The sequence below is a fragment of the Mytilus trossulus genome, chromosome 1 (genome assembly GCF_036588685.1).
Source record: "Mytilus trossulus isolate FHL-02 chromosome 1, PNRI_Mtr1.1.1.hap1, whole genome shotgun sequence".
NCBI lineage: Eukaryota > Metazoa > Mollusca > Bivalvia > Mytilida > Mytilidae > Mytilus > Mytilus trossulus.
In genome coordinates this window covers 100,993,924-101,016,541 of record NC_086373.1, presented here as the reverse complement: position 1 = coordinate 101,016,541, position 22,618 = coordinate 100,993,924, and the positions used below count along the sequence as shown (strand labels likewise).

General features: G+C 34.7%; 2 protein-coding genes across 2 annotated transcripts in view; one reads left to right on the top strand and one right to left on the bottom strand.

The window, feature by feature from the left end:
* Window positions 1-600, bottom strand: part of LOC134705345 (uncharacterized) — a 45,326-nt gene extending 44,726 nt beyond the window's left edge. The window contains exon 1 of the mRNA XM_063564093.1: window positions 278-600. Within this exon, the coding sequence (XP_063420163.1) occupies window positions 278-282 (5 nt within the window). The 5' untranslated portion in view covers window positions 283-600. The remainder of the gene's footprint in view (window positions 1-277) is intronic.
* LOC134705334 (uncharacterized) lies at window positions 524-22,350 on the top strand. The gene is made up of 16 exons (XM_063564083.1): window positions 524-866; window positions 2,799-2,954; window positions 3,369-3,470; window positions 4,269-4,367; window positions 9,760-9,858; window positions 10,330-10,421; window positions 11,431-11,785; window positions 13,538-13,744; window positions 16,122-16,423; window positions 17,355-17,893; window positions 18,244-18,392; window positions 19,104-19,231; window positions 19,379-19,467; window positions 20,010-20,176; window positions 20,502-20,626; window positions 21,051-22,350. The coding sequence occupies exons 2-16, from the start codon at window positions 2,841-2,843 to the stop codon at window positions 22,348-22,350; spliced, it is 3,867 nt and encodes a 1,288-aa protein (XP_063420153.1). The 5' UTR covers window positions 524-866; window positions 2,799-2,840.
* Window positions 22,351-22,618: the final 268 nt, after the last annotated feature.

The window sequence follows — 22,618 nt, the reverse complement described above, 5'->3', positions numbered from 1 at the left end:
GTGTTAAAATTTCATAGATTTCTATTCACTTTTACTAAAGTTAGAGTGCGAAAACTAAAAGTATTCGGACGACGACGACGACGACGACGACGACGCCAACGTGATAGCAATATACGACGAAAATTTTTTCAAAATTTGCGGTCGTATAAAAACAAAAAGGGGGAGGTTAAAGAAATTACTAAAGATTTCAAGAAATTGTATTTCAAATAAATGTTTTAAAAGGGGGATGCATGTATTTCCCCAAGCACCTGTGCAAAATGGTAAAATAAAAACTTACCCCATTTTATCTCTTTCTTTTCTGTTCCATTATCTCTTCTTTAACCTGTTTACCAAGTGCAACAATTAATTAGTTTGTTGATATCAGCACTGAAATCAGCAAAGGCACTATCATACTTCCGGGTCTGGTTTAATATCACGTAAAAATATTTGGACTTCGCTTTTCATTTAAATGTATTAAATGGTTGTTAAGACATTATTTGTATATGTATAGTCAAATAGGCTTCCAAAGGGATGTCCAATTTTAAGTTAGCTAATCTATAAATTAAACTTGGATCAGTTGATTGGTTTGTGAGACAATTAATATCCTTTATCAAGTTTACACAGTTTATTAGTCCTGCTTTTGTCATTCTTGCATATAAACTATAATTTATAAAGTGTGTCTACCCGCAAGTCCACACCAATATCAAATTTCCTGGATCGATAATTTAAATAAACATATATAGTGCAATTCAAAGCGTATCATTTGTATGATGTATTGAGCATACTTTTGAAAAATTAAATAAAACTATGGAGTTTAAATTATCGACCTTTAGATGTGCTGTGTTGTGACAATTTATTTTGGTGACGGTAAAGAATAAGACACTCAGGTAAGTCAGTAGTTTATATATCTACCTGTAATATATTGCATCAAAGTGATTGTTTATTAATTTGTTTTACATCTTTAATCTGTATCTTAATCAACTCTGTACGTACATTACACTCAACAAAAAATAAAGTGAGCTAAAGGCATATAAAGTTACAAAATTTTGATGAAATGTTTCCTTCAAGATATAATCTTTGTTTTACTTCAACACATGCAAGGTTGTATGTGTCCATTTAATTTATTAAGCAATCAGACATTTACAAATACCAATATTTTTGATTTATCAACCTGCGTTCCAGTCACGCAAGGAATCTTTCTAATCTCAATCAAATATTGAGAGTTACTTTTTGTTTATTGTTGTTCCCTGATACGATCTGACATTGGATAATACGGCAGCAGAGACACAATAGGGTAGGCGTAAAACAGGCTCTACACTCTTAATTTAAAATTCATAGAACCTCACGCGATAGAAGTTTGATAAAAAAAAAAATGAAACATATCATGCTGTTTATTATATACTGGGAGATGAAAAGTCCACATACAAGCACTGCTGGAAGTTTACTACATAGAAATGGAAAGCTCACAATGGAAAATTTGAAACAATTTCTTTTGTGATAAAAAAAACATTATTGTAAATTTCGAGATCAAAGACAAGATATAAACTTCCATGTAAACTTATTAGTCTTTAGATATGGCAATTACACTGATCTTAATAAAAATAGATTAAAACACAACTACATGTTATTTATTTATTGATAACAAGAATGTGTCCATAGTAAAAGGATGATCCACCCAAACTATCATTTTTATGTTCAGTGGACCGTGAAATTGGGGTAAAAACTATAATTTAACATTGAAATTAGAAAGATCATATCATAGGGAACATGTTACTAAATTTCAAGTTGATTGGACTTCAACTACATCAACAACTACCTTGACAAAAAACGTTAACCTGAAGCGGGACAGACGGACGAACGGACACACAGGTCAGAAAACTTAACGCCCCTAATTTGGGGCCTAAAAAGTTGCGAACAACTTTAAAAATGTATGGTCCTATACCCTGTCAAAACTTGTATATAAACAAGATAACTCTCCACAAAGACCAAATGACACAGAAATTAACAGCTAAAGGTCACCGTACGGCCTTCAACAATGAGCAAAGCCCATACCGCATAGTCGGATATACAAGGCAAAGAAACGGCAATTGTAAAACAATTCAAACGAGACACTAACGGCCTAATCTTTGTACAATAAACGAACGAAAATCACAAATGAAACACACCATCAAACGATAACCACTGAATTACAGCCTCCTGACTTGGGACAAGCACATGCATACAGAATATGTATGGCGGGGTTAAACATGTCAGCGGGATTCCGATCCTCCCCTAACCTGGTATGGTGGTGTAACAGTACAAAAAAAAGAGAACGAACCATAAAAGTCAGTCGAAAAAGGCTTAACTCATCAGATGGATACACATAGAAATACATCTAACAAATACAAAAAGTGAACGTGGCCGGTTACTTGTTTGTCCCAACAACAAAAAGACACTAAATACAGATCTGAGAGTACTCGCATTATCTGACAGCTAGTTCATAGCTACTATTTACTAATAAAAAAAAACATCAACGTCATTTTGGTCTTATAGGACAATTGTCTTTTTTGCCGTCATACTACTTGTATATTAACAATACTGGACCTTGCATTTTAAGTTCAGTGTGATGAGATTAATGGTTATTCAGATAGAGATCATCATCTTTATAGCGGACAGTAAAAGTTAAGGATAATTTAAGCTTTCAGTCTCATTCATGAGAAGTTCCTGTATAATTTCCAAAGACCAAAAGGGGACGTTATTGGTTTCCAAAAAGTTTCTATCTACAATTTTAAAGTCATTTGTATTTCTAATTCAAGTTTATATGTTTGAACTCATTTTAGGCCGTCAGTATCTGCATTAACACACATACACATTGATCCATTATGTACGAGATACAAACCCTTAATGAAAAGTTACTACTCGCTGTATGTAAAGGCAAAACAGGCAGTGTGGAAAAACTTTTGGAACAGGGAGCAAATGTTAATTTCAGAAACAAGGTGAGATTTAGTCTTTAAAGGCAGTTGTTATAAAACCTCATCAATGCAAACTTTTTTTTATGAAATTCCCAACAATGCTTCAATGATGATTGAAAGGCATGATTGAAAAGTGTGCAATATATCTTGACCATAAAGACTAAACATCGTTTAACTTGCATAACCTTTCAATGAAATTGTTTTTAAGTATAACTTACAGATATAGAAACCGGAAAACAAAGGATATGGGGTTTCCATCTATATATATGCAACAAAATCAGTACATGTACAGAAAAAAAACACTCAAAAAGCAAACGAACAGCGTCTTTATTACTGTTCTTCATCTCAAAGTCATTGATATTATATTGCAAAGTACAGGCGATGAGTAAACGATTCAGCTTGATTTTTATAAGAACAGTTCTGATTGGGTATTTTCAGAAAGATGGGATGACACCATTACTCAAGGCATGCCAAAGACGTAACTATACCATGCAGAAGATACTGCTGTCTAAAGGTGCTAGTCCAAAACTAAAAGACAAGGTGTGTGCCATGACTAGATCTTCTCGTCGAAAACAATTTAAACACGGTTTTTTTTCGTGTTAAATTTTAGCTGCTTAAATATTTTCTAATGCAGCGCTTAGGTAAAACTCACAGAAAAGCGCGGCGGACTCAACAAAGTAAATGTTCTTACTTCAATCGCCTATATTTTGCACATAGTGTAAGCTAGTTTTGATAAAACTTTTTGTGATCTCTAACCATTCAATAAATTGATTTAAATCAAACAAATATTGGTAAGAAGGAAAAAAACGTAATGTTTTATTTAATATTTTGTCATATAGGACTTAAGTTAAGCCAAAGATATGTCAACTTAAGATAAAAATCTAACTCTTGTAATCTTGATTTATTTATACTGCAAACCTGTTGTTAAATATTTAAAGGAAAGAAATGAGGGTTTGATTAATGTTCCCTATATTCTGTTTATATTTAAAACAAAATTAAAGTATGATTAACTGGTCAAGATTTTTACAATATCAATTACGACGCCAAATAAAAGACGAACAAACCTACAGCAATACAACTGACCCATTGAAATCTACTAATAAATCAACCAAGCAAACACAAACAATATAACAACTGATTTGTTTTTGAAACAAAAAGGTTCATTAACATTTTTTAGGTTGTTTTTATTAAAACAAAATGGGGTGGAGGTTCGACAGAGTGGTCTTGTGTAGGCAAAGGGTGCGTCTTGAGTACTCATATTATTGTTATGGTACTTTTTATGACTATTTATACCTATTTGTTAAAATTATCTATCAAATTTACGTATGTTTGTTACAGTTGGGTCTAAGTTGCTTACACTACGTGGCAGAAGCTGGAGATGCAGAGAGTTTAAAAATGTTATTAGCCTACCAAGCATCGATACAGTCTAAAGATGTCGTAAGTACACATTGTTGTTTTTTACCAAGCATCGATACAGTCTAAGGATTTCGTAAGTACAGAAATTGTTAGTCTTTATAGCATAAATACTGTCTGAGGATATCGTAAGTACAGAGGGTTGTAAGTCTACCAAGCATCGATACACTCTAAGGATATCGTAAGTACAGAGGGTTGTAAGTCTACCAAGCATCGATACTGTCTAAGGATGTCGTAAGAACAGAAATTGTTAGTCTTTATAGCATCAATACTGTCTAAGGATATCGTTAGTACAGAGGGTTGTTAGCCTACCAAGCATCGATACAGTCTAAGGATGTCGTAAGTACAGATGGTTGTTAGCCTACCAAGCATCGATACAGTCTAAGGATGTCGTAAGTACAGAGGGTTGTTAGCCTACCAAGCATCGATACAGTCTAATGATGTCGTAAGTACAGAGGGTTGTTAGCCTACCAAGCATCGATACAGTCTAAGGATGTCGTAAGTACAGAGGGTTGTTAGCCTACCAAGCATCGATACAGTCTAAGGATGTCGTAAGTACAGAGGGTTGTTAGCCTACCAAGCATCAATACAGTCTAAGGATGTCGTAAGTACAGAGGGTTGTTAGCCTACCAAGCATCGATACAGTCTAAGGATGTCGTAAGTACAGAGGGTTGTTAGCCTACCAAGCATCGATACAGTCTAAGGATGTCGTAAGTACAGAGGGTTGTTAGCCTACCAAGCATCGATACAGTCTAAGGATGTCGTAAGTACAGAAATTGTTAGTCTTTATAGCATCAATACAGTCTAAGGATGTCGTAAGTACAGAGGGTTGTTAGCCTACCAAGCATCGATACAGTCTAAGGATGTCGTAAGTACAGAGGGTTGTTAGCCTACCAAGCATCAATACAGTCTAAGGATGTCGTAAGTACAGAGGGTTGTTAGCCTACCAAGCATCGATACAGTCTAAGGATGTCGTAAGTACAGAGGGTTGTTAGCCTACCAAGCATCGATACAGTCTAAGGATGTCGTAAGTACAGAGGGTTGTTATCCTACCAAGCATCAATACTGTCTAAGGATGTCGTAAGTACAGAGGGTTGTTATCCTACCAAGCATCGATACAGTCTAAGGATGTCGTAAGTACAGAGGGTTGTTATCCTACCAAGCATCAATACTGTCTAAGGATGTCGTAAGTACAGAGGGTTGTTAGCCTACCAAGCACCAATACTGTCTAAGGATGTCGTAAGTACAGAGGGTTGTTAGCCTACCAAGCATCGATACTGTCTAAGGATATCGTAAGTACAGAGGGTTGTAAGTCTACCAAGCATCGATACAGTCTAAGGATGTCGTAAGTACAGAAGTTGTTAGTCTTTATAGCATCAATACTGTCTAAGGATGTCGTAAGCACAGAGGGTTGTTAAGCTACCAAGCATCGATACTGTCTAAGGATATCGTAAGTACAGAGGGTTGTAAGTCTACCAAGCATCGATACACTCTAAGGATGTCGTAAGTACAGAAATTGTTAGTCTTTATAGCATCAATACTGTCTAAGGATGTCGTAAGCACAGAGGGTTGTTAGCCTACCAAGCATCGATACTGTCTAAGGATATCGTAAGTACAGAGGGTTGTTAGCCTACCAAGCATCGATACAGTCTAAGGATGTCGTAAGAACAGAAATTGTTAGTCTTTATAGCATCGATACTGTCTAAGGATGTCGTAAGTACAGAGGGTTGTAAGTCTACCAAGCATCGATACTGTCTAAGGATGTCGTAAGTACAGAGGGTTGTTAACCTTCCAAGCATCGATACAGTCTAAGGATGTCGTAAGTACAGAGGGTTGTTAGCCTACCAAGCATCAATACAGTCTAAGGATGTCGTAAGTACAGAGGGTTGTTAGCCTACCAAGCATCGATACAGTCTAAGGATGTCGTAAGTACAGAGGGTTGTTAGCCTACCAAGCATCGATACAGTCTAAGGATGTCGTAAGTACAGAGGGTTGTTAGCCTACCAAGCATCGATACAGTCTAAGGATGTCGTAAGTACAGAGGGTTGTTAGCCTACCAAGCATCGATACAGTCTAAGGATGTCGTAAGTACAGAAATTGTTAGTCTTTATAGCATCAATACAGTCTAAGGATGTCGTAAGTACAGAGGGTTGTTAGCCTACCAAGCATCGATACAGTCTAAGGATGTCGTAAGTACAGAGGGTTGTTAGCCTACCAAGCATCAATACAGTCTAAGGATGTCGTAAGTACAGAGGGTTGTTAGCCTACCAAGCATCGATACAGTCTAAGGATGTCGTAAGTACAGAGGGTTGTTAGCCTACCAAGCATCGATACAGTCTAAGGATGTCGTAAGTACAGAGGGTTGTTATCCTACCAAGCATCAATACTGTCTAAGGATGTCGTAAGTACAGAGGGTTGTTATCCTACCAAGCATCGATACAGTCTAAGGATGTCGTAAGTACCGAGGGTTGTTATCCTACCAAGCATCAATACTGTCTAAGGATGTCGTAAGTACAGAGGGTTGTTAGCCTACCAAGCACCAATACTGTCTAAGGATGTCGTAAGTACAGAGGGTTGTTAGTCTACCAAGCATTGATACTGTCTAAGGATGTCGTAAGTACAGAGGGTTGTAAGTCTACCAAGCATCGATACAGTCTAAGGATGTCGTAAGTACAGAAGTTGTTAGTCTTTATAGCATCAATACTGTCTAAGGATATCGTAAGTACAGAGGGTTGTTAAGCTACCAAGCATCGATACTGTCTAAGGATATCGTAAGTACAGAAGTTGTTAGTCTTTATAGCATCAATACTGTCTAAGGATGTCGTAAGCACAGAGGGTTGTTAAGCTACCAAGCATCGATACTGTCTAAGGATATCGTAAGTACAGAGGGTTGTAAGTCTACCAAGCATCGATACACTCTAAGGATGTCGTAAGTACAGAAATTGTTAGTCTTTATAGCATCAATACTGTCTAAGGATGTCGTAAGCACAGAGGGTTGTTAGCCTACCAAGCATCGATACTGTCTAAGGATATCGTAAGTACAGAGGGTTGTTAGCCTACCAAGCATCGATACAGTCTAAGGATGTCGTAAGTACAGAGGGTTGTTAGCCTACCAAGCATCGATACAGTCTAAGGATGTCGTAAGTACAGAGGGTTGTTAGCCTACCAAGCATCAATACTGTCTAAGGATGTCGTAAGTACAGAGGGTTGTTAGCCTACCAAGCATCAATACTATCTAAGGATGTCGTAAGTACAGAGGGTTGTTAGCCTACCAAGCATCGATACAGTCTAAGGATGTCGTAAGTACAGGGGGTTGTTATGCTACCAAGCATCAATACTGTCTAAGGATATCGTAAGTACAGGGGGTTGTTAGCCTACCAAGCATCAATACTGTCTAAGGATGTCGTAAGTACAGAAATTGTTAGTCTTTATAGCATCAATACTGTCTAAGGATGTCGTAAGTACAGAAATTGTTAGTCTTTATAGCATCAATACTGTCTAAGGATATCGTAAGTACAGAGGGTTGTTAGCCTACCAAGCATCGATACAGTCTAAGGATGTCGTAAGTACAGAGGGTTGTAAGTCTACCAAGCATCGATACAGTCTAAGGATGTCGTAAGTACAGAGGGTTGTTAGCCTACCAAGCATCAATACAGTCTAAGGATGTCGTAAGTACAGAGGGTTGTTAGCCTACCAAGCATCGATACAGTCTAAGGATGTCGTAAGTACAGAGGGTTGTTAGCCTACCAAGCATCGATACAGTCTAAGGATGTCGTAAGTACAGAGGGTTGTTAGCCTACCAAGCATCGATACAGTCTAAGGATGTCGTAAGTACAGAAATTGTTAGTCTTTATAGCATCAATACAGTCTAAGGATGTCGTAAGTACAGAGGGTTGTTAGCCTACCAAGCATCGATACAGTCTAAGGATGTCGTAAGTACAGAGGGTTGTTAGCCTACCAAGCATCAATACAGTCTAAGGATGTCGTAAGTACAGAGGGTTGTTAGCCTACCAAGCATCGATACAGTCTAAGGATGTCGTAAGTACAGAGGGTTGTTAGCCTACCAAGCATCGATACAGTCTAAGGATGTCGTAAGTACAGAGGGTTGTTATCCTACCAAGCATCAATACAGTCTAAGGATGTCGTAAGAACAGAAATTGTTAGTCTTTATAGCATCAATACTGTCTAAGGATGTCGTAAGTACAGAGTGTTGTTAGCCTACCAAGCATCGATACAGTCTAAGGATGTCGTAAGAACAGAAATTGTTAGTCTTTATATCATCAATACTGTCTAAGGATGTCGTAAGTACAGAGTGTTGTTAGCCTACCAAGCATCGATACAGTCTAAGGATGTCGTAAGAACAGAAATTGTTAGTCTTTATAGCATCAAAACAGTCTAAGGATGTCGTAAGTACAGAGGGTTGTTAGCCTACCAAGCATCGATACAGTCTAAGGATGTCGTAAGTACAGAGGGTTGTTAGCCTACCAAGCATCGATACAGTCTAAAGATGTCGTAAGTACAGAGGGGTGTTAGCCTACCAAGCATCGATACAGTCTAAAGATGTCGTAATTACAGAGGGGTGTTAGCCTACCAAGCATCGATACAGTCTAAAGATGTCGTAAGTACAGAGGGGTGTTAGCCTACCAAGCATCAATACAGTCTAAGGATGTCGTAAGTACAGAGGGTTGTTAGCCTACCAAGCACCAATACTGTCTAAGGATATCGTAAATACACAGGGTTGTTAGCCTACCAAGCATCGATACAGTCTAAGGATGTCGTAAATACACAGGGTTGTTAGCCTACCAAGCATCGATACAGTCTAAGGATGTCGTAAGAACAGAAATTGTTAGTATTTATAGCATCAATAATGTCTAAGGATATAGTAAGTACAGAATTGTATCGGCCCACCAAGAATCCATACAGTCTAAGGATATCGTAACTACAGAATGTTATTAGCCTACCAAACATCGATATATTCTAAGGATATTGTAAGTATAAAATTGTAATGACAGAAAGCATCGTTGCAGTCTAAAGATGTCGTAAGTGTAAGTCTTGAAAATATACCAAGCATAAAAACAGCATACAGACGTCGTAAGTACAGTGCGTATATAGTCTAAGGACATCTATTAAGTTCATAAGGTTGTTAACCTATAAGGATCTTAGGACGTTGTTTTCTTTTTTACTTATACTCTATAAATTCTTTTATTTAGAATAAAGTTTCTTTACATATTATATTTTGATATGATATATATTTTGGTTTTTGATGCAAATAATTAAACATTTATATTTTGTTTATAGTCCAAAACGTTTGAACTGCCTTAGAATAAAATCCAAAGATCAAATTTCAATGTTGTTTATTAACCTAAAAACAGTATAATAGTTATAAAAAAAATTGTGTTTATCTTATTAATTGTAGAATGACTGTGCACCATTGCACTATGCTGCTGATCGGAACAAACTGACTGCTGTCGATACTCTTGTATTTTGTGGTGCTAATGCTTTCGAGAAAAATAAGGTGAGCTAATCCATAAGTAGTGCCTGGGTCTATAACTTTGAAAATTGTAAACTGTCTTAGATTTGAAAATAAAAATCGTTAATATGGAGAAAAAATTATGAAATAAATAAATATAAGGTAGCTTAAAAATAAATGATAAATTATATTTACTTGTCAATGAAAAGATCCACATGAACTGTAACTATTACAATAATATACTTTATACCGGAACAAGGATATTTTTTCAAGTTTAGTATTATTGGGGGACTTAAATCCAATGAATTGATTTCTGGATTGTACTGTAAATCAACCATCTTTGCGATGACACGAAATGAATACATCCAATTTGGAAAAGAGGAAGAGGGAAGAAAACTTTAGAACTCGGGAACAAATGAATGAAGCCGCAAGTTGTTTTGAAATAACTGTATATATACTATCTTTATTTAGGTATATATATATTATTTGCTCATTACTTTGATTCTCTCTTTCTAGAAAGGGTTTACGCCCTTGAAATCTGCAAATAATCCAGAGGTACGGCAAATCTTGAAAGATTCTGAATATACACTACTTGGGGTAAAAAATGGGTGAGTTTTCCACCATATGAGTTATCTTATCAATGTTAAATTTAAAGTTTAAATGCTTCACCAATCTATTCATTATTTGAAGAATTATTAGGATATATACTCAGATATTTGTAAGCTTTTCAGAAAATATAGAACAGTTCTTGTTTTTATTTACATGTATAGGTCAAAACAGGTCGACATAATAAAATTGGATAATTTGTTTCCAAGAAGTAACAAAAACTTCAAAGCTAGTGTGTTCGGTGGGGTCAAATACGTATCAATTCCTCTAAAAAAAAATATCCTCCATATAAAATTATTACTAAAGTAAATTTAACGCTGTAGTAGATTCTATATATATTTTCCTTATCAAACTAGTAACAACATTGATAGGTTTTTTATTGATTAAAATAGAAATAGAAATATATTGCTATACTACAGTTATTAAAACATATGGTCCTACACGATGTCGATACTCTGAACTCTTTTTTTCTTGCATCGCAGAAGGTTCAGCTTATCTCATTTCCAGCATTCAGACTGTTTATTGTGCTTTACATTTTGATTTTGGATTTTCCTTTTTTTCAGTATTTTTGTGTTTTACTTTTTACATAAATTGAATGTATATACAGTAATTGGTGTTTTATCCGGACAAACACGATTAAATATAATTAAACAAAATTTCAGTAACTGCGAATCTTTTTGCGTCTTTCTGTAGTTATTGTTTTTCTTCGTGTCGATCTGATGGGTCAAGCCCTTCCAACTGGTTGTTCTTATGTTGTGTTGTCCAAGGTAAACATCCACAAACACCCTCGCCAGATTCTCAATGTGCCGTACTAACTCGCACGCCTGTAACTATATCGTGATTTCACCGGTTGTTGTTGGTTGCCGTCTCCCATGCAGGTTTAAATTTGGTCTTTTATCAATTTAACATGTCGGTATTTCTGCTCGTTTTTTTTTTGTTTTCTCTTTTACTTTGTTTTTAACAAGAGAAACTATATAATACTACAGCATAATAATATTTCTTCTATTACAGAGATATACACATACAGTGTATTGAATTAGAACCTAATAAGACATACTGGTTAGAGAAAGCGGATCTTACAGTACATACTCCGTCTACATTCCCATTAAAATCACTTAGTTTTATATGTCGCCGTGTTCGTCCAGAATTCTGCCATCCTATATTGAAACCATATCAGAAAGAGCTTCTAATCAGTGATACATTTGAGTTCCTTACATCTGAGACGAGCACAAAAGCTAAAGTTTTACTAGAAGTACCGCTATATGATTTCCCAGATCCTTTTGAAGATATTTTTATGAAAACTGACACTTGTCCAACGGTAAAAGAAAATATGAGACAACATGATATAACACGTTTAAAAGATGAGGTAAGATTACTATAAGAGGCTGAGATGAATATTCCTGTTAAGAAAGAATACTCGTAAAAAATATTAGAAATGAAGGCTTGTCTCATTGGCACTCACACCACATCTTCCTATATCTATTTACAAAAAGATATTGAAAGAAGGTTAGTTTAGTGATAAGAAGGTAACACACATGTCAGAGGTTTTGATACGAATGCTGATCAAATAGAGGAATAAGCATGTCATTGGTATAGTGGTAAGAAGGTAACACACATGTCAGAGGTTTTGGTACGAATCCTGATCAAATAGAGGAGGGCAGCATGTCATTGGTTTATTGATAAAAAGGTAACACACATGTCAGAGGTTTTGGTACGAATCCTGATCAAATAGAGGAGGGCAGCATGTCATTGGTTTATTGATAAAAAGGTAACACACATGTCAGAGGTTTTGATACGAATGCTGATCAAATAGAGGAATAAGCATGTCATTGGTATAGTGGTAAGAAGGTAACACACATGTCAGAGGTTTTGCTACGAATGCTGATCTAATAGAGGAGGGCATTATGTCATTGGTATAGGTAAGAAGGTAACACACATGTCAGAGGTTTTGGTACGAATCCTGATCAAATAGAGGAGGGCAGCATGTCATTGGTTTATTGATAAAAAGGTAACACACATGTCAGAGGTTTTGGTACGAATCCTGATCAAATAGAGGAGGGCAGCATGTCATTGGTTTATTGATAAAAAGGTAACACACATGTCAGAGGTTTTGCTACGAATGCTGATCTAATAGAGGAGGGCATTATGTCATTGGTATAGGTAAGAAGGTAACACACATGTCAGAGGTTTTGGTACGAATGCTGATCAAATAGAGGAGGGCAGCGTGTCATTGGTTTATTGATAAGAAGGTAACACATGTCAGAGGTTTTGGTACGAATGCTGATCAAATAGAGGAATAAGCATGTCATTGGTATAGTGGTAAGAATGTAACACACATGTCAGAGGTTTTGGTACGAATGCTGATCAAATAGAGGAGGGCAGCATGTCATTGGTATAGGTAAGAAGGTAACACACATGTCAGAGGTTTTGGTACGAATGCTGATCAAATAAAGGATGGCAGCATGTCATTGGTATAGGTAAGAAGGTAACACACATGTCAGAGGTTTTGGTACGAATGCTGATCAAATAGAGGAGGGCAGCATGTCATTGGTATAGGTAAGAAGGTAACACACATGTCAGAGGTTTTGGTACGAATGCTGATCAAATAGAGGAATACGCATGTCATTGGTATAGGTAAGAAGGTAACACACATGCCAGAGGTACGAATGCTGACCTAATAGAGGAGGAAAGCATGTCAGAGGTTTAGTGATAAGAAGGTAACACACATGCCAGAGGTACGAATGCTGATCAAATAGAGGAGGAAAGCATGTCAAAGTTTTAGTGATAAGAAGGTAACACACATGTCAGAGGTACTAATGTTGATCAAATAGAGAAGGAAAGCATGTCAAAAAATAAAATAAGAAAAATATGAATAATGAATAAAAAGGATAAAGGATTACTGGAGAAACAGCACGAGATAATAGTAATATATTCTCCATAGAAATATGTTTGTCATAAGATGGGGGGATACTTGTTAAAAGACTAGATAAGAATTCAATGAGGAAGACAAGAAACCTCAAAAGAGCAGAGGAAAGAAGGAGTACCAATTATCATAAAAAGGCGTCAATTTATCGGGACAGAAATGAGACTTTTCATTTTTATTTTTATTTAATTTTAGAAGACGCCTGGTCGTTTGAAATGGATTTGTACTACAGAGGTAGATATAACACATGTCAGATCTTTCAATCTGGTAGCCTTCCCTAGAAAGGAGACCTTTCACATTGGTCGGTCAGGAGCAGAACTATCATCGTCTGTGGACAAGTTTATAAAGATATCTATTCTGGAAAACACGTTCGATGACCCAAAGGGCTCAGTTTCGCTAGAGGTAGGTTATATTTGGCTTATATATTGTAACATTACTACAATAGATAGGTTGACGTTAGATATACGTAGAATGTGTGCCAGTGATCAACAGAGATTTGTCCTTTTAAAATGAACATTTTGAATAATTCCAAATATTTCAATAAAAAAGTGTTCTTTATAATATATTGGTTACTTTCAATTGCACATCTAACAAATAACTTTTTCTCAATATGTGACTGTGTTTCACCAAATATTTCACTTACTTACTATTGTAGATAATAACTACTGTACATTTAGATTTTTTCTTCTTTTTTTTCATTTTAAAGAAATATTTTCAATATTACCAAAAAATAAAGGAAGATCGTAATTCGGTTGACCAAAATGTATACCACATTTTGAAAAATCTCACAAACCTGATACCATTGTTCATCACTGTCGTTATATTCAATACGGTCTGATTTGAATAGTTAATGCAAATTCAAATCAAGCTTCATAAAATGTGGATCAACGTTGTATGGACCTGCTTGTGTGACTGCTACCGTGAAAATCGAAGAATAGTAAAGACTACTTTGATTATTTGAGAAAAAAAGATATTGGTAGCTGGGCTAAAGATATGATTTAGTAAAATATGGTTATCTTTTATCGAGAGCCGTTCGTTACGCTTATATATATATCAAGTTTATGACGGGTTGGTGATATGAATTATTTCCAAGGCGAATGAATAAAACAGGCTAAAGCGATAGTAGCATGTTTGAAATTAGTTTGCATACTGTTTCCATTATATATTGTTATTACTATAAAATGAACTTATATAGTGTAGTTAATACAGATAATCTTTACTTACCATATATAACGTGATAAGGTCTCATGTTGACAATCTACACAAATAAATATGTATATATATATATATATTGAAGTAATTCATTCATGAAGAAATGTTTACCTGTCTATTTATACCTGTGAGGAAGTGTAAAGGAATGCCGTCAGACTCCGTCCAACAACATTATCTAATCAATTATCTAATGAAACATATGGATACTTAATTGAATTTGATATTTCATAACTTAACGAAACTTGTATGTTGTGAAATAGTATCTATGATCATCTATTGACGTGGGTAAAATAAAATGTAAATACATATGGAATTATAATACTTTGCTATTACATTGTTTTTATACCCTCTCATTTTCCAAGAGCATTAGTGTCTCTATTTTACAGTTTGGGACTTTTCTACCTACGTCAGTACTGAAAATTTCCTATTGTTGTGTAACCTTGTGGTTTATTTATGTTATTTGATTATTTTCTCACTTTTCTAAAAAAAAAAAAAAATAGGCACCTGGAAAAGATCATTTTGTTAAATCTTAATTTAACTGATATGATGACTATGATTACACTATGAAATTTCAACTGCAAAATTAAAAAAAAGGACATTCATTTATAGAAAAAAAATCACGTCTAATCATGTGTATTTCTTTTTTGAAAGTTTTACCGGGTTTTTTTTGTATATGATATAATCATACTGCAAAATTGACATAAAGGTACAAGAGGGCCGGGTGTAAATATCAAATTGCTATGTACCTACTGTAATATGTATGTCATGATACATACATGTATGTCACTGTTATAAATAATTACTTACTTACTTACTATTGTGGGTCAATATTTGTTTGCATGTGCCCCATAACCTTTTTGTTCTATATATCATTTGTATGTGTGTCTGGCCGTAAGTCCTTTTCATTAGTTATTTGTCTGAAGGATATGTACAGTCCTTATACGAGGGAATGATTTTTTTTACTGACCTTGGTATAACCAATTTAGGTGAATAGACACTTGAACTTTTAATATGCGATTGATTTGCTACTACTGTAAGAGTTCTGACTGAAAAAGTCTTAAAATTTAATTCGAAAAATATTAGTCTTCGTTTTTTAAAGAGAAATTAGAGTTCCCCCAGACCTATAGCATTTCTTTAGTATAGAGGGAGACGATTCCTTGTTGAATCAAACACCTACAATGTACATTACAGAAATTGATTCACCTTTTGTAAGAGATTTCTTTTTGTAGAACAAATAATTTTTAAAAAAAATATGGTTGTAAGCTTTATATTTTTTACCATTCAGAACAATTTTACAAAATGTGCCTTCTCTTGCAAATCGCTTTGTTATCTTAAATAACTGTAATAGAACAGAAAAGAAAAGAATATACGAGAATATTAAGAAATTGTTTAATTCATTTTGCAAAGGTATAAAGTTGTCTCATTGGCAATCGGTAATTGTAGTATCGAACTCTTAAACAATCAGGTAATCGCTCATCTTTTTTTTTTTCTTTTTTTTCTTTTTTTTTTATCTCAAAGGTCTTTTATGTTTTTCCCAGTTTATAACACAGTTTTATATAATTTGAAGGTAATCCCGACTCCTGTTTACCATCCTAAGAATATCGATTCCATAATATCTATTGGACATTTCTACGATCTGACCCATGACAAAATAGAACAACCTCGCAAGACAGTTAACCTCCGTGTTCCGCTGCCTCAGGACTTTGAGAATGATGGCGATTTGTACCTCCTAGGAGCCGATGTTGATCCGGAATACTTCTTGGACCCAGACTTCGGTGAAAAGCAAGATATGGACCATTGGGAAGTAATCAGTGTCAATCCAAAGACCACTAGAGGTTGTGTAAATATACCCGTTGAACATTTTTCTATGTAAGTTTAATTAATCTCATTGTTTTTATGTAGCATACAAATACATCATGCAAAGAGATCTGACTTTAATGTGAAATGAATATCCCTCCATAACTAAGTATTAGCATTTTTTTTAAATACTTAACATTTTCAGATTTAAAGTAAATTGACATCTGTCGTCTATCTAAAGCAGAATATGCGATATAAAACAGAACCCGCAAAAAAATATAATGGTCGATGCCCTTTTAATTTACATTACAAACTATTCAAACAACGATATTTCTAGTAATGTATTTTCTGTATAAACGGTTAATTGATATAGTTCTTATTCAATGGAAACAGGAATTCTTCTAGGCAATGATAATGTAAAAAACGATGAATCATGCACCATGTGTAGAAAATATTAAAACAAAAAGTGCCTAAATAATCAGGACAAATGAAATGATTCAGAGAACTTGATTTAGTGCAACGTGTTTTTTAGTTTTTGTCAAATACAATTATGCACCATGTTTCGTTTCGTGCAAATTATTATAAAAAAAATGCCATTCGCTCGTGAAAAATTTGTTATATGCATGATCCTTCCATCTGTAGACATATATCTTATACTGAAGTAGTTAGTTTCGAGGAGGTTTAACTGAATCCCAGAGGAGAGAAAAAGCTGACTATAGTTGTAGTAAGAATAGAAGAATGTTATTTGGCGAATCATTTTGTTGAAGTATGACATTGTTTAGTCATGTTGGAAAATAAATCTACCATTTCCAAAATAAGCGCTCTCCCTGAATTTGAAGTTGATGAATATCGGGGATTTATAGTACTAGTACATCTCAATTTGACAAAAACTAATCAATACAAGTTAACATAAATTATGCATGCAATTTTCTTGTTTCAATCCTACATCTTTCGTCTTTTCTTTGAAAATGACGTTTATACTTTTTTGTATCGTTGTCATTAGATATGTAGCTAGTGAAGCAAAGAGGAACAAATCTAAAGAAGCAGTAATAAAAGAAACATCAGAACTGTGTAGGAGGGCATCGATGCGGAAAACCTTCACTGTGTTCTTAGTATTGGTAAAACCAGTAGGTGAAAACGTATACCACGTTATTATTGAATGTACAACTAAGAGAAGAAAAGAAGACAGAATGAATTTCTGGATAAACAAAAACTACTTAGACCAGAAACCAAGTTTTTCAGGAGAGTTTGAAAGTATTCCGGGCACCAAATATATGTTAAGACTCAGTGGTAATGTAAAGACTGTATCTGGGTTCCCAAAAACAAGACTTGAATTTCATCCCAAAAGAGAAAACTGTCAACAATTCCAAGTGACTATGTCAGACTATAATGCTTTTAACGCGGCCTCGGTTGATATTTACGAAGTTAAAGATAAAGAAGACGGGAAAGAGGAAGAGGAAGGTTTAGTTTCCATGCCATTCAGACTGACAGGGACACCATTTGTTGAAGATTTAGAACCACTTAACGATGAATCCTTTCCAGGTAGGTCACGAAGAAGCTTGTTATACGGGAAGGATTTTGATCATTGTTGAAAACCCTATGTTAATCTATGGTTGCTAACATCCATTTCATTTGGTCTGGCAATATTAAACGTGTCCTTATTTTTATTATAAAGATGATAACATCAAGGTATTTGTAAAACAATACATTAAATTGAAACAAACGATTGTTAAAATATATTGCAGTATTGAAATTGGTTAAATGACTGCATGATGAACAGCACAAATAGTTTGGAGAAGTAATTTGTTCTAAAAACAATGCGCTTGTCTACCAAAAATAAATAGACCCTTTAAGCTATCTTTTGTAAGTTGTTCTCTTTCTATTATATTCAGGTTTCACTACAGATAGTTTGCTACGACAGCTTTCTAAAAATCTTGAGAACGAATGGATCAAAGTGGCAGTTCTTTTAGGCTTGTCGTTTCGTACTGTGGAGAATTTCCGAACAAATAGTAAACTTTCCGATCCTGACAAAAGATTCAAGGTGAGGAATGACCACTGAATGCAAAAAAGGGAACAAATATTAACATATCAATACTAAAGCAGCCGAAAGACACCACTCATGTGTATAATTGTCAACTTAAACTTAAACTAAGTTATTTCTGACTTTGATATGAATATAAATATACTTGATTTTCAAATCGGTTCAGAAAATAAAAACAAAAATTGCAGTCAATCATTTCCATCTTAGATGAATTGTTTTTCGATTTTTTTTTAAACTTCAAAGAAATGATTTCTTGGCAATGAGACATTTTACTAATATCATCAATTCTAAATATGATTTTTCCCAGTAGAAAACCAACACGATTTCACCCTTTTTTGTATGATTTTTATGCTGTTAAAAACACTTCTATATATGTTTGTGACAACTAAAGCTGCCCTCTAGATATATGTCTGGCCTTTCATCCTTGTCTCGCTATCTTAATGATAACTTTATTTATACTTTATCGTTTCAAGTCCAAAAATATTATAATATCGTCGATTTTTACTCAGTTATCATGTTGCAGAATACACAATCCTTATAGTCTTCCTGTTTCAACACAAAACTAATAATTTCCACAGACATATTTGACAAACACCATCTTAACTTGAGTCTATGCTTATATTTGAGGGCTTCTAACATATTAATTGTTTCATTTCATGTATTCACAAATTATGTGGTGTTGGCAATTACGTACTATTTCCTTTTAAATAGGTGTTACAGCTATGGAGAGATACTAGTAAACATAGAGTAGATTACGGAGTAGACGACCTTGTCTCGGCCCTACACAGGATTGACAGAGAAGACCTGGTTCAACAAATACAAAAAGAACTACAAATATGGTAACTTATAATTTCAATGCTTTTATGTTCAAACCTTATTGTTTGAAGCTTAGTTGAAGAAGATACAAACACATTTAAAAGTGTCATTTAATAAAGGGACTAGAATTGTCTTGGTATTTTATTCTACATTGTATTAAAAAATTGTAGGTTGGACAAGAATGAAGACCGACAAGATAGGTTTTATACATGGGCGCAAAGTAAACTAACAGGACCATCACTGCAGCCATCCGATGTTGGTAAGTTGTATACATATAAGACACTAAAAATCGAATCAGTCTTACAGTAATATTTGTTATTCTCATAGGATTTTGTATAATGCTTAGTCCGTTTCTGCGTGTGTTACATTTTAATGTTGTGTCGTTGTTCTCCGCTTATATTTAATGCGTTTCCCTCAGTTTTAGTTTGTTACCTCGATTTTTTTTCCATGGATTTATGAGTTTTGAACAGCGATATATACTACTGTTGTCTTTACTTACGTAAGATCATAGGAACAAACAAATAAAAGTGAGAACACTTAGTGCGCCTCATCTAGATACGTTTAGGGGAGCGAAATGCAACGTAATCATTGTCTTGGAAAGGCTGTGTAAAGATAAGAGGAAAGATACGATATCAAAGAGGGAAAATCAAAAGAAACACAACTACAATGGTGTTAAGGATTTGAAAGGGAAATGACCACTTAATAAACGTGTTTCTATCAGAGTGGCGGTAAACAACTATATAAATATATTTGTTTCACATCTACATTGTTTATTGAATTTGAAATACATTTGTATTACAGAACAACCATCGCCAGTCTCCGACCAGATATTTGTGTTACTAATCGATAAGTTTGGTAATAATGGAAGCATTACACAACTAGGGTTACAGATGGGATTGTCAAGACCAGAAAATGACAAAATCTTCAACGATGCTCTTATAACCAACAGAGAACATCAACTATTACGGGTAATCTCAATATTAATAATACATATTATACATGTATCAAGGAAATAACGAATGCAGAGTCTTTGTTTCTTTAAATAAAGAATTTTGTCTGTATTCTATGGTTGTTAGCTATGTCATGAATTAGAAAAGATATTCTGAAAATAACGTAAAGTATAAGAATCTGTTAACTTTGTGATTTTTTTTTCAATTTTACTTTGTCAGGCTCGTCATTTCCAAAACTACTTCAATAAGCTAAAGTAAACACTATCATGTACTACATGTAACTTAATACTTCTCAAATTTATCAAAAGTGTCTTCTATATCGATATATTTATGCTTTTTTCAGATGTTCGTTGCTGCCAGAGAAAAGATAGGTGATATGTTTAAAACATTTTTACAACTGATACAGTCATTTGAGGTCCTTAACATGAATGATACAATGAAATGGATATTTGAAACTACAGATCAATGGTAACATTTATATTAACACTATTTAAATTAATTGGTCAAATACATTGAAGCATTCGTTCTGTTTGTTTAATTGCTGAAAACATAAGGATTGTAATTCGATTTTATTTTCATGCAAAACTATGAGAGATAAGGACAATGACATCCAAACGATCCATGTTCTCTTATTGAAAAGAAGTTGGTATACAAAAACAAACTAATCAGAATATTGTTGTACATGAAATATTTAGCAAAACAATTTTCAAGCGTCAACACTCTTCGTTCTAGGTTCCTTTAAAACAACTCGTCATAAATATAGTTCAAAATGTGCCCACTTGACAAAGAAGCAATCTGACTGAATACTTGAAAGTTGTTATACAAGATAATTATAAACCTCCCGAGAGCTTCATATATCAAACTTTTATATTGTTGAAATTACTTTTGATAGGATAACAAGTACTGAAAAGGACAAAAATCCAGTTCCTTGGAGACAGGAAATTATCAATTATCTGCATAAGTCTAGTAGTCAAGACGACCTCGATAAAGAGGATGACCACAGTCACGAGAAGGAACAGGGAGAAAATAGTCAAGCTGGTGATCAGAGCACAACCGCAGAACTCGATACCTCTGAAACGAAACACGTGGACAGCGACAACGAAGAAACACACAACGACGAAAACGATGATGACAAAGACAGAAATTTTGTTTCATTTCTAAAATCCCAAAGTCTGAAAGGAAAAGAGGAAAAAAGACCGAATATGGAACAGAAGACAGAAGAAAGTGAAGAATTTCAGAAGAAGGAAAATGTAGCAGAGGAAACGGATTCAGTTCACGAGGTAAAAGGAAGCATAGCTTCCATATCTAAATCACAAAAGGATAAAACGGGAAAGGGGAGTAGAGTTTCTTTGCAAACCCAGGAAGTAAACCGAAGCAGAGGCTCTCTACAGGCGGCAGATGACGAGGTAAAAGGAAGCTTATCTTCACTATCTAAAACGCAAAAAGACAACACGGGAAAAGGAAGTAGGATTTCTTTACAAACAAAGGAAGTAAATGATATCAGCCGAAGCAATGGATCTCTACAGACATCAGATCAGGACGTAAAAGGAAGTGTAGCTTCTATATCTAGATCGCAAAAAGATAAAACGGGAGAGGGAAGTAGAATTTCCTTGCAAACCCAATATGTAAATGATCTAGAACGAAGCAGTGGCTCTTTACAGACACCAGAGAAAAAGATAAATAAAAGTACTAGTCAAAGTAGTATTGTAAATCAAGATAAAACAGATAATTCGATTGAAGGTGAAATAACAACAGACAAACAAGGAAAAGAAACGGAAGAAATTCCTGTAGATAAATTAAAAACAACAGAGGAAGCGAATGAAGATGATAAGAGTGAAACTCTGTCTAATTCCAAAACTAATATACCAAAAATAGTCCATCCAGAAGAGAGGTATGCGGCTGAACTATCCCATAAAATCGTCGATGAAGCTTTGGAGTCTGCAGCACACATGCAACCGGATTCAGAAACACAGGACAGCAATGACATTCAGCAACTCACAGAAATGCTAAAGGCAACTTTGAACCCTCCTAGGACTATCAAAGACGCTTCTTTGTCTAGCAGTCATGAACAAATATCGGATTCCGATGATCAATATATCAAAAAATCGAAGTCTTCAAAACAATCTGACAAAACCAGGAAAAGTGAAAAAGAAAACCTGAACGATGAATCCAGTGATAGTTCTGCTGATTAGTAATGTTGGTGCTAAATGATTCACGTTTTAATGATATTTCTATTAGATCTGAATGATATTTTAAACATGCATTTATCGCATATAGTATTCTCTTAATTATATTGTATTTGTCATATAGATTGTGGTCATTATTTACATTTGTAAATGTAATAGACACTGTGATTTCATGAGCATGTATCGCTTTATAACTACAGTTCTAGTCCTGGGGTTTCTTTATTTCACGGTATACGTCAAAAACATAATGATCAATTGCTTTAGGATTATTTCT